The sequence below is a fragment of the Atta colombica genome, unplaced genomic scaffold, assembly GCF_001594045.1.
Source record: "Atta colombica isolate Treedump-2 unplaced genomic scaffold, Acol1.0 scaffold55, whole genome shotgun sequence".
NCBI lineage: Eukaryota > Metazoa > Arthropoda > Insecta > Hymenoptera > Formicidae > Atta > Atta colombica.
This window is the reverse complement of record NW_017259545.1, coordinates 1,533,162-1,546,688: the sequence shown is the minus strand read 5'-3', so window position 1 is coordinate 1,546,688 and position 13,527 is coordinate 1,533,162. Positions and strand designations below refer to the sequence as shown.

General features: G+C 39.0%; 1 protein-coding gene across 1 annotated transcript in view; it reads right to left on the bottom strand.

Moving 5' to 3' along the window:
• Nucleotides 1–2,146: 2,146 nt before the first annotated feature.
• LOC108691899 (mucin-3A) overlaps nt 2,147–13,527 on the bottom strand; it is a 37,263-nt gene continuing 25,882 nt past the window's right edge. The window contains exons 2-3 of the mRNA XM_018199850.1: nt 12,862–12,967; nt 2,147–5,044 (exon numbers count right to left, since the gene is read on the bottom strand). Of these exons, the coding sequence (XP_018055339.1) occupies nt 2,544–5,044; nt 12,862–12,967 (2,607 nt within the window). The 3' untranslated portion in view covers nt 2,147–2,543. The remainder of the gene's footprint in view (nt 5,045–12,861; nt 12,968–13,527) is intronic.

Sequence of the window (13,527 nt, the reverse complement as noted above, 5' to 3'; positions counted from 1 at the left end):
ATATATATATATATATGCATATATCTATATCATGTGTATGTGCGTGAGTATACATATTGCGTATGAGTGCGTGTAACTTCGACTATGCCTAATTACGATCGCTACGAGCAAGAGAGTCGTGATAAGTCTGTGAACTGTTAGTACGTACGCGATATGTTTGGTAACTGGTAGAATGTAAGACTAGTGTTAATGTAAGTTTCATATCGTAGCGCCTAAAGATGTAGAGTGTTTTACAGAACATTGAATCTCGAATCGAAGACAGTTGGAATCCTTTCTAAGCTTATAAATATGAAAAAAACGGAGAAAAAAATCGTTGTGATTCTCATTTATACCGTTCGATGTTTTCATGCTTCATTAACGCAAATATCAAGTGTCATTTTAAAATAAGTGCGAATAAGTATGAAAACTGGATGTAATTCGGAGCGATTGATTACGAGACTTTCCACCTTTGATTTCTATATTTAGCGCAATAAATATGATACTAAAGAGAAAACCTATTCTTAACATCCACGAATCTATAAATTACATCGACGTCATACAAGATGTCTTGGAAGTTGCAAGCTTTCTCTCGTAAGAGACCGATAAAGTATCTGCTCCAATATCAAGTCCTTAATTGATTATGAGCAACGAAAGATTTTACATAATTTATTTTACATAATTAACTGTCAGTAACATTTATACTAACGTTATCAAATTTCATTTAAGATTAAAAATAAATATATTTAAAACTTCGATTTCATTTAAGATCAAAGATAAATATTTTTAAAACTTCGATAATCTGTTATAAAATTAGAATAAAAGGAACGTCAATCTAATCGAAGAGATCTATTACCTCTGAGACATCCTGTATTTCTTTTGTTTACGCTGTACGATAAATAATATTATTGTGTGTATGTAGCACGATAATAAGCTTCACGTTTGCGGCGCAATTAAATCGCGCAGACCAGTCCAGGTCGATCTGAGATGCTGCTTTACGCCCTCATTGATAGCTAGCGTTTCGCAATGATATCGCATCGTGATAAAACGAGTTCGTTCGATATTTAGATTGTGGAAGAAAGCGCGTACACGAATCGAGTGACGCCATAAAATAGTGAGTGAAACGTGAATTCCAATTCGTACACTCACTGCATTCGCGATAACTGTCGTTGAGGACGCAAGCGAGTCGTATGCGCGATCGGAATCGTTGAACGATTTATTCCGCTCAGACGTGTAACATGTGTAAATATATATGTATATATAGTTATATACATATATGTATATATCTACACTTTTATATATTTATGCATATGTAATATAATTATGTATACTGGCACATATGAAATTGGCGCTTTTTTTTCATCGTGGATGAAAGCATGGCAGAACATAAAGAGAACTGCCTGGTTGAGCCTCTGTTATGTGGTGATAACAAGAGTTTGTTATCACCGCGAATGACAATCGTCGATCTCGAGCAAACGCAAGGTAAACGAATATTGAAGCGACGATAATGGAGATGTAAAACTAATTTTCCCACGCATACAACTACAAAAAACTAAGAAAGTGACCATTCATTCTCAGCTGTAGTGTGATTTTGTGAAAAATCTGAGAACGATTTTTCTTTTCATAAAAAATCAAATACAGATTATTTGAAAAATTTCAGTACGTGGAACATGCGCATGATTCACGATTGTATAAAGCATATAATAATAATAATCATTGATATGAAAAAGAAGACATCATTAACTGCGTCGCTAATTACTTCGAATTTCAATTGTTGCACAATTATATAATCTCATTGCTAATCAAATTACAACAGTAATGCTTGTTGCAACGCAATATTTTATGCACTTTCGCAGCGCGCATGAAATAAAATAAAATAAAGAAATAACTTATATATATTAAGTGAAATAAATAATAAAACAGATTAATTAAATCTGAAAATTAAATTATGCATGATCATGACGTATGCATTGAAATATAATAATTATAATAATTACATATAATGAGTGTCATCAACATCGAATTATTTCGATGATTTAAATAAATAATCAATATGATAAACGTACATTCGTATATCCGCTTACCGTAAACTCGTCTCCATGTACTATAACTCAACCGTTATCAGCAAATCTATAAATACATAAATTCGTTTAGATTGTTCAGTATTAAAGAATATATAGAGGCACTCAATATCACGAAATAACAAATAAAATAAATAACGCAAATTCTCGACACCTCGTTTGTCAACGTGTTGTGGTTATGCATATCTTCCAGGTAGCTCCTACACTGAAAAAGGATGCTGCGAGAGTCAGCCATTACAGCCCTCAAATTTCTCTTGCGCGTCTAACAACATTCAGCCATCGATTTTCCTAACGACTTACGGTATGAACCGCGCGTAAGCAACGAATAAATCGACATCGTTCCTAAGAAAATTCATCTCTACTGAGAATGGCGGTTGCTCATCCACCAATGAGCGCAACGAGGATTCCCACGGATGTCCTCAGCTGCCAGCATCCGCCTGTCAAGCTTGTTTCTCCTACACAAGAGCTGTCGCAAACAGCGGATCTTTAATTGATCTCGATGCTCGTAACAGAATTAGACATGCGACGCTCATCCTCTGCTACTGTCGGTGATGACACGGTGAAACCATTCAAGCCGCTCTCAACCAGACTCATGAGAGTTTCTTTGCGCGAGGAAACATGTTTTTCAGTGCGTGCCTTTTCTTCCAATTTTCTCTTCTCAGCAGCTAAATCGACAGAGCCGTTCTTTGTGTTTTCTCGAATTAACTGTTCCAACTTGGACAGTTGTCGTTCGGTCGCGCTCTCCATGATCTCGTTGTTTTCTACGGGCACACCATGTTTGTTCACCGTGGGTTTATAAGTCTTTACCTTTGAGTGACCCTGAATAATAAGATACATTGGGCCACGGATCGGTTTGGATGGTTGCTTGTAATGAGAGAATATAGGATCGGTAGTAAGACTCGGAACGGTCGTAGTTCGTGGTGGGATCATTGATGATGGTGCAAGCATTGTCTTCGAAGTCTCTTCAACATTGAGAATCTTCATCAGAGGCGATTGATTGGGCTTTGTGTTTTCGTGCTGATCCATGGTGTCCATAGTAGGCGTATACTCCATCGTCGACGAAATTGTCGATGTGAAAGATGGCGAGGTGGTCACAGTTGTCGCAGGTAATCGAGACGATCGATGATCGATTAGTTGCTCGTTGGATTCAGGAATCTGCGTGCTGAAAGTCGGCGATGGCGGGTTGGTAAATGTCACGGGGAATGGTTGAGGTAGTCCTTGATGAGTCTGTTCCATACTCGGCAATGGTACCATCATATTGTTCATGGATGGCGCATGCAGGTGCGTCATAGGTGGCGACATGTGAGACATCGATACGGACGAGGATGGTCGGAAACTGGGATGCATGCTGCCGATGAAATGTATCATGGTGTTTGGTCTAGTCTGAGGACGCATCATGGATTGAGCCGCCTGCGGAGAGACGTACATATGTGAGGAACTATCTATGTGTCTGGATGGCATGACTGGAGCAGATGGCGGATGCAGAGGCTGATGCTGTGAGGATAGTATCATTCTCATCGGCACGGAGGAAGCGGACGGATTCTCCGAGAGAATCGGCAAACTCGTTATCGCGTTCCTTACTGGTTGTGATTGAGACTTCGGCACTTGATGAGTCATCTTTGTTATTTCAGAAGTAGTGGGATTTTCCCAAGCGGTGTTATGCACCGTCGTCGGTGAATCCGAAGAACTTGCAGAGAAATTTTTCTCAACGTAATTCGTCGGAATTACCACGGCGACTGAATCCTTTTTTGCTTTGTGTGTCTCTAAATCCATAGTACTGAATGGCGAATTGGCGACAACAATATGCATCTTTTGCGAGGGTTGCACATCCGTTGTAGTTTCTTCCTCTTGCTCAGTGGAATCCGTAGTCGAAGCGGTAGAAGTTTGTACGACACTTTCCATCGTCGAAGATGTCGCCTCGGTGCTGATCTCCTTCTGACCTATGACTACTTCTTCATTTTCGTTTTTACTGGCATCCACAATAATGTTCGCGTTCTGACTAATGACGACCTCTTGATTGGACGAAGCCGCGGCGTGATGATCATAATGGTCTCTAGAGTAATCCGAAGTCTGCCATGTGACCTGGTTGACATCCAGAGGAAACACTGTGGAGGATGAAGTGAGTCCGTTGTTGCCGAGCCATCCGCCAGACAGAGTTTGCGTCGATTGATATATTAGATTTGACTTCTCGAAGGACACGGACGGTGCGGTAGTTGCTTCGTATCTCGATTTCGTATTCTGCGATGTAGACGGCAAGTAAACACTCTTGATAGTCTCGACTTTGCTTGGTGGTGCCTTCGAGGAGTACGGTCGTGACGATGATACAGGAGAATAGCGTCCATAATCTTTCGATGGTATTCCGTAATATTGAGTATCCTGAAGAACAGGGCCTTCCTCTGTCTGCGTGCTAAATGAGGATGATGTGTCCGGATAACCAAGTATCTTATCTTTAGACGTCCCAACATTAAAACTGGTAGATGTTTCAGCCTTCTGAATCATCGGCGGCGGCATCATCATAGTGTACGGCTTTATCTTTTGACTGTAATACGGGCTCGGATAATAACTAGCTGGCAATGACTGTAGTCTGTTCTGATTTCTATAGTCGATCAAGCCGTTCCGGAAATTAGTAGTGCGCACAATTTTAGGTGGTTCAGCGCCAGTGCTGCCAGTAAAGTCATTCCTGTAGGAAATCGAATCTTGACTACCGGTTCGCGTGAATTTAGGACCATCCACAAACTTGAGAAATTGCTCGGGTATCTTCGGGCTGGTCTTCTTCGCGGTCACACCCAACACAAGAATATCGCGCTTCGATGACGGCTCCGTTGTGTGCTGCTGCGAGTCCAACCAGTATTGTACCTTGTCAAGAACCGGTGGCACGTAATCGAATGTCGGATTGTTCTTCAAAGGGTCGCCGCGACCTAACGGCGTCCACTCGTCATAGTCCATCCTGGGAGAGAATATCCGCGGCCGGCTGTCATTTTGGCCGCCTGCGAACAGAAATTTTGAAGGTCGTCATGACCGATTAAAGCTGGCGAGGTTTATTGCGAGTCAATGGTGGAAACCTTCGTCTCACGATGACGCGCGAGAGGTATGGAAGAAGAGATGATAGAGAGAGAGTAGCCAATTATACTTGATCGGCGCACGAGAACCTGATACTTTGAGTAATGAGCTCCGTCGTCGTGATTAATTGTTCTTAATTTTATTATATTCCTCTCTCGCGCCGCGCGCGGCACTCTCGCCCGATTGATTTATCCTACCGGCATTACGAACGTCACGATCCTCTAGGCTGCATAAATTTATGGGATACTAGATGCACTCACGAGTGAGAGAACGACCATGGCCGGCTCGATGAAATACGATAAACACGCGCAATAACCATGTCATATAAATTTATACGTTTCTAGGATACATGATGCCGCGCAATAGTCTGCGTCGTCGTCTACTCGCCCGCACTTTCGTTTAACATCATCGTCAAGCTAGATGATGTCGTATACCATGGCGCACAATTTGATATCTCTAATATAACTCATCGTCACGCGACGATAATCTGAGAAAATGAGATATTGTAAATATCTACAAAATTTAAAGACGACAACTTTATGTTATCTCAAATTACCTGTTTCTTGAAAGTGCACTAAGTTACCGGAGATTAGATAATGTGTGTCACGTAGTAAAATATAGCTGTGTTGTAAGTAACTCCTCAATGAATAAAATCACATTATTAGACTTGACTATATCATTACGGTCGAAAGAAAATGATATTACGGAAATACGTTTATGCATTTTACTTCCATATCTACGCGGAGAAAGAGAATTAAGTACTCTCGAATAAACGTCCCATCCAATGTAGCAAAAATCTTTCACCTGACAGACAATGCCACTTTTGTTTCCAAGCGCGATGTAAACGAACACGTAAGCCACCCAGGATGATAACGTTAAGTAAGTAGTCCCTCCTGTACACATCCGCTTTCCTGTACATCACGAAGCAGGAGGATCCAGTTACGAAGTTGCAATTCACGTCGCGTCGTATCTGAGATTCCAGCATAGCGGACCCTTCCCCACGAAAACGATGAAGGCCCGTCTTCGCGAAATAAAGAAAGAGAGTCTCTTAACGAAGTCTTGCTGAGAGGAGGAGGAGCATTTCTTTTCAACGTCGAAGGGTGACGTATGAGGCGCCTTCACTTCGCATATCTGAGTGCTGACGGACACTCGTTTGAGTAAGGTATAAGATATCGGTCTACTGTGGTCCGCTATACATATAACGATCGATTATCGTTAAGCGTTGATTTTGAGCTTTAGTAACCGTTCGTCAAGCACGGCAACGATCTGCCTTCCTTCGCGATTTATAAGAATAGTACTGCAATTAGGAAGGATAATTCATGGGAAGGCTGGAAGGCAGGCACCTTCACGTAAAGTTTCCCAGGTAGCCTGTCAGCTATTAATTCTGTAAAGTTTTCCAACGGCTCGAGGGATACGCGATCATCCCGCTAGCACGTACGAACGTATGGCGGTTAGCATTCACAAGTGGGCCGAGCTGTAAAAAGAATAATGATAAGGTTTTCATTTAATTCCCAGTCGGGACTTGACATATAACGTTACCGTAATTGACCACGAATGCTGTCAGATGCTGCTCGCGTACGTATGGCATAAGGTTTCATGCGAGACTCGTAGTCGTAGGCAACGAAGACAAAATACACGCGGCGGATGTCGCCGCTCACATGCACACCGCGCTTGTATGTACGCCCAATATCTCGCGAGAAAACGTCCTGATAATCTGGCTAGTCGAGAGTAGCGTTTTCTCCGGCATTCGAGGCAATCGACGTTTCTATCTCTATGGTCGGCGCCGTAAACGCGGTAGACGTCGGGTATTAAAGCCGCTCGTGCAAGCTGCAGGTGCAGCCAGTTATGCACGAGGTGATGCATAATGCGCCATATATGCGCTCCGCGCTGACGGAAGTACCGCTGACATCCCAAGTGCCGGAGAGCTTCGAGAGCCGAGAGAAATCTTACCGTCTCGTAATCGAGACGGATGTTCACCGTGACAACATTTCAAATGGGAATAAAGATTTTCAGCAAGCATATCTTTCAGGAAGTAATGCTAGCAAACCGCACGTTAATAAGGATTATTAAACGAATATAAGAAAAAATTTCTTATGATAAAAAATAAATTTACAATAAAGTTAAAAAATTTATAACAACATTGAAAAATTTATACATTTCATTCACAAATTTTTACAAAAATTTAAAAATCATAAGTACTTGTAGGAGAAAAGTTATAAAAAATTTTAGAAATATATTTCTTTCAAGATCGAGCTTTTAAATAGAAATTAGCAATAAAATATTGAAGTGCAAAATAGAATATAAAAGTAATAATTTTAATAACGTGGCAAACAGTGCGCAATCTATAGATGTTTGAGAGACATCGTTTCCCATCATTTTCCTTGCGGTGCCTCATTACGATGTACGAACGAGCATTACGTCAGGATGAAAATGTGACACGCTGTGTCGGAATGTCCCGCGGCTGCATGACAGTCGGCAGGCGCCAGTATTCTCCAGTCATGTCGCATAAATACACGTGTCATGCTTCGCGTATATACTCACACGACACGGGATGGTCAGATGGTCTCTTCTGGCTCGTGCACTGGCCGTCTCTTCGTCTCTCGTGTTACCTGTCTGCATAATGCACGGTCGAATCCGCGACCTCCGCAGTTTTCCGCTAGCATATTTCAAACGAGGGGACAGGTGACGCCTAAGTAATTTCTCGGAGAATATTATGTGTTAGGAAATTTCGTTCGAGTCTCTGCACAGAGCGGCAGCTTAAATCGAGCGCATTCGGCATTTAAATCTTCGCCCTTTGCAAATTTCATTCGAAACCCGACATGCATGAATGTTGAATCAATCTTTTATATTAAATTCTTAAAATATCAAAATTTTACGAGTGCAATTGCTTGGATGTCTCGTAAATTTACGTCAATTTATTATTAAATAAGATCTTTATTCATAGCACTAGAAACACTTACAGCAATTCGATTGAACGCATAGTACGCAATGATGCATATTAAAGCACCGATTTAATCTGACAATGAATGTAAAAGTATTGTTAAAATGCAATATATTGAATTATAAAATGCATACTTATAAAGTAATTATAAAGATTTCACGGTTTAATTTGTTTTTATATATTTATATCAAACCTACATCTTCATCTCAATTTGTGTTCGATTTTAATATACACCGGGTTTCGCACTGAGTGCGTCCAATCGAATTCGCTATTAGAAATCGATAAACATCGATAGACATAAAATATTTAAACATCATACACATTAAAATATTTAAACATGAAATATCTCAAGGATAAAGTGTGGGCGTTATATTAGTCCTAATTCAAATCAAGCAAACGAGAATGAATGAACTTACTTCAATAAATGTAAAAAAATACAGCCAATATGTACGAAGCCGTTCGTATTCATTGAAGTGAATCGTTCATTCATTTGTTTCTTTGTTTCTTGATTTAAATCCGATTTTATATTGAAAATTGATACGAAAGCGCTCACATGTAATCTTACAATAATCTTTCACTTTAAGTCTTGTGACGTCTTGTTGAAATAGCGAAAGACATTCATCTCAAGCGTAACGCGGTAGGAACTATTTTGAAAGAAATGCATTGGCGGTTGACAACCGAGCAAAGATTCATTAAGGTTAAGAGACTTGCGAGTTGCGACGCAGTAATGGACTCGTGGCGAGTTTTCTTCCTAGATTTATTGTTCACGGCTCGCGAACCGTTGCCCGCCGGAAACACACGTATTAGTGGAGACGCTGTGAATCATAGAAATGAACATTTATTTTGTGTCTGTATTTCTGTTACAATTAATTCCCACTTTTTTATCAAGCAGTATTCGAGCCGATACTCTTTATCCAAGAAAGTTCCGGATCTTTTAATCACTGTGACAGCACACGCGCCCTAAAATTCTCAACAGTCAAAAAAAAGAGATGTGCATACCATGGATGTGCATTCGGTGTAACTTTGTTCAAAAGACTCGCTTCTATGAGAAGAATTAATCCGAAGAATCCAAATGGCAAGAGCGACGTGCAAATGCTAAAAGCGACACGTTATTTTCTCGTAGTTTTATGCAGAGCTTCATGCATTATTGTTTGAAAATGAAGTGACGTGCGCGTGGACTGAAGAAACACGGGTTATATTTCTCAGCTTCAATTGAAACAGACATGAATACGAACCGGGCGAGCAAGCAGGCGAGATAAAATGTGGCGATTGTTACGAAGCTGTTTCTTCCTATTATGCAAATGATCATTTCGATTCAAGAGAGTCATGCGAGATGTAAAATGACGATGTAATGTGGATGGAACAAAAGTATGTAGCGATGCAATTGAGGACGAAACTTGTATGAACGAAATCTCGTGTATAACGTTCATGTCAATAAGCGATTCATAAAATCTCGAATTTGAATGATTGCTTCATATTAAATTGTAACATATAAAATATATCATTTATAAAAGCTCGCATTGCTGAGCGATATTCCATATGATAATTAAAAAGATTTACTCTATAAAATTAAGACTCAAAGAGCGGGGGTATACAATTTCTATTTTATTATTAACAAATTCTTATGTTTATGTGTAACTACATATAATCTCGCAACGTCCAACCGCAAAAAAAAGAAGGTAAAATCTCTCCATGATCCGAACAAAGCGTGAGAAGCATAACATAGCTGCGATGCAAATGCATAAAGCCGAAAGCGTTATTATGTTTTTGCCTGTGTGCGCGCGTTTATGTCGCCGTGGCGCGTGGGATTATTTTCCCGCTCGTTTGTACATATTACGCTTATGCGACACATATTCCCGCATTCCCGTGCCGCTTTTGTCGGCGTGAAATGGTACAATGCCGAATGAAATCGAGCGTATAAAATGTGCAGTCATATCTTCTCTCTTTTAATTTCCACGTCTCGCCGATATGCTCCGCATGCATATTTGAGCATACGTTACCCTTCTCCCATTTCGCGCAAATTTATATTCGCCGTAATACCTTTGGGTGAGGTACTTTCGATTGTGGCAATATTGAAGCTTTCAGCAAAAATTATGAACATAACCGGAACACGGAGAATAAATAATTTTGCTACATTTATATTGATGAAAGCAGGGACTCGAATATCATTCCCTCCTTTTATAAAAATTAATTACGTAGTAAACTGTACTGGGTTTTTTGATCAGGTTTTTTGATCAGCGTACAGTTATTAATCATTTAAATTTTTGAACTGACAATCAACATAATATTCATGCATATTTGCACGATTTTTTATCTCGTTATCAATTCTATTCGTTCACCGTGCTTTCATGGTTTAATTTTTTTCGGAAAATCTGAAAAATATTTATTTCAAGTAAAATAGCGTAGAGAAGCGACCAGTTGATTATACGAACGCTGTATATATTCATGCTGCGAAAAGCAGTCAAGGAATTAATCATGTTCTTCGCGGATTTTTCTCACGGGTCAGGTTTCGCGATGTATGAAGGAGGATGTTGGGTCGACGAGTTGCTCGCAGCCGCATTCGGCGGAGAAGTGCAAAGGTTAAGAGGGACGTTAAATGCAAAGTTGGCTATTGTGAACGCGCGCGATAAAAGTACGCGCACTGTGCTTATTTTCTCGTATTTTTGTGTCAGACGTTGTTGTTTGAAAGTAGAACAACGCACGGCGAGGGACAGCGAGGTGAGAAATCCACCTAGGACGTCGTTTCCCAACGCGTTATCCTGACGTAGCGCAAATTAAAAATTACAATTCACAAACGCGGACATTATGTACGAGAATACTTTCAACAATCGCAATTGGGTGTCGCGTTTTCTGTAAACCTTGGCATTTCATTTATTCCCGCACTATTATGCAAATAAAAGCTAAGTTAAAATGTGTTGAAATGATTTATATATTGCAGCTTTAAAAATTCACTTTTGCAGAAGAATCTTGCAAAGGTTTAGAAATTATGAACATACGCTTTTTTATTTAAATTGACAAAATAAATTTAATCAATTTGCAACTTATATAAAATGACATTTAAATTTATATCTATAAATTATTTATAGAGATTTCTTGCGACTTTCATTATAAAATATTAACGGATTTATTACATTGATAGGTTTGATGAATAATTTTTTCCTTATTCTTTCTTTCTATAAACATCATTAATCAAATATTAATCGGAATAATTCAATTATCGATATGTAAATATGTATGTTTGCATATAACGTAAATATATGAATTAATCGAAGACATCCAGCCGTGCCGCGTGCGTGTCTTTTAACACCGAGTAGTATGACCCACTGACCCGCCCCACTGATATATGCGTGGAGACACACACGCATATGCAACGCGTACGCATGACGTGCAACTAATTTTGATCAAGATTTATGCTAAGATTAATAGTAATGTTTGGCAGCTTGTGTTCCGAAGCGAAAGTGGACGGATGTGCCGAATTGATATGTCTTATTTCATTAATCAACAGAATTTTTCTTCGTCTCTGTTTATACTGAAATTCACTAAGTCAAGTTTACAACAAATAATTTAGATAAAATTTAAGACATTTCCGTCTTGTATTTAATGCTTTGCATTTTTCTTCTGTTTCTTTATTTCTTCATTTTTCCGCATTGCGTCAAGAACGGATAAAAACGGAATAAGAGCGGTCACTGTCGCGCAGACGTAAAGAACTTGGAGAAAAATTGGAAAAAGATAAAAATATCTATGCCACACTTTAAGCAAAGACTTTTTCGCGGACGAGTATTGTCTAATGAATCTGTCTAAATCTTTATTATTCTTTTTACAAAGAACGCAGACTCTACTAACACGGACATGATAATGAGTGTATCTTTATTTTTTAATTAACTACTTTCCAAGTTACTACCCTTTGTTCATCGCTCTGAAAAAATCTAATTTTCAGTCCAAAAAATAAGAAATCTGATTCCACCGAGATGTTGAATACTTGGATGCAACAGCAGCGTCGCAATGTCGCGACACGAAGTCGCTTCTTCAATGTGCCAGCTCCTTCTTCCCGCAGCTTCCATGTCCGCAATACGACGATCGAAGTACCCGCAGAGCGGTTTTTGCAAACGCAATTTAACAGATAAGATTTATTACAGAATCACGAACTTGAAAAAAGCTGCAACGATCATCATATATAAACAATTAATAAGAATAATTAAGTATACAAAGAGAATAATTTTGCTAAAATATCTAAAATTTAATTAAATAGAAGTAATTTTGTTAAGTGTCCAAAATAAATTAGGAAACTAAGCAATGCTTGAAAACATTTCAATATTCTAGCAATCAGATTTCTAACATCTATATATTCTAACATCCGAGGTTGCTAGAATATTAAAACAATTTTGTTGAACTGAATCAAAATTTGTCATCCCGTGACAATTATACTACTTGTACGTCTTGTTCACATTACTCACTATGATAAAAAAATCATTTAATATCTATTTTTTATCAAGCGTTTAAAGTTTCAATACAGATTGTCGAAATATCATATTGTAGTATAATGTAATATATCGTTTCCTACAATTAAAATTTGATTTGGAACAGTGTTAAATTTTTTATCCGGGGTCAAATTCGTACGAATAAACATTTCACAGGATCATACAAAAATAATGACAGTGCAACGAGAGAGATCTTAGAATAGTAAACACGGGCAGACTCGTTCTCTTCTCGTGTCTTCATTCGTTCGATGGAAAATATTTCCACAGGACACGTAGTGGTAATGTCATGTTTAGGGCAGGAGGACAGTGAGCAGTCGAAACATACCGAGTTTATTCTCGAGGGAGGTAGGTACGTTCTGACAGGACGAGCAGCACAAAAGCCCCGCCAACAGTAGCCACCTGGATAGCTCGGTCAATCTCTTCGATATCATCTGAAACAGCGAGAAGCAAATTGAATTAACCGTCGGATAATCATATCACTTTCTGCCCTGTTCAATGATAGCTTTGAATCAAATATAGGGATCTAACCATCGTTGGCCTTGTGCTTTATATAAAGATTATCATAATAAGATAACAAACGACGAAAAGTTCTACGAGTTTTATCATTTTGCGATATTTATTTTATATATTTTTTTTATCGATTTATTTTTGGCAAATTAAGGACATATTGCGGAGTCGCTGTACTATCGTCTATTAAATTGATTTTCCGATATTATCGATTTAACGAACAGAATGCAGAAGTTGTTGATTTATGGAGGGATGAGCGTTTTTGTACCGCGGAGAGAACTGTGTAACACCTTTATTTCGAGAGACAAATAAATATTACGTACTTGGAATTAAAAACGTGTTTTCGTTATTTATACAGATAAGCAAAAAGCTCCTCGAGAAGTTTTTTGTTTATCCATGGAACGAAGTAAACACGTGCATTTGTATTTGTGAACGAGAGGTATCATGTTCCCCATGTTCGTTTAAAAGCTGCAACCCGGCTACG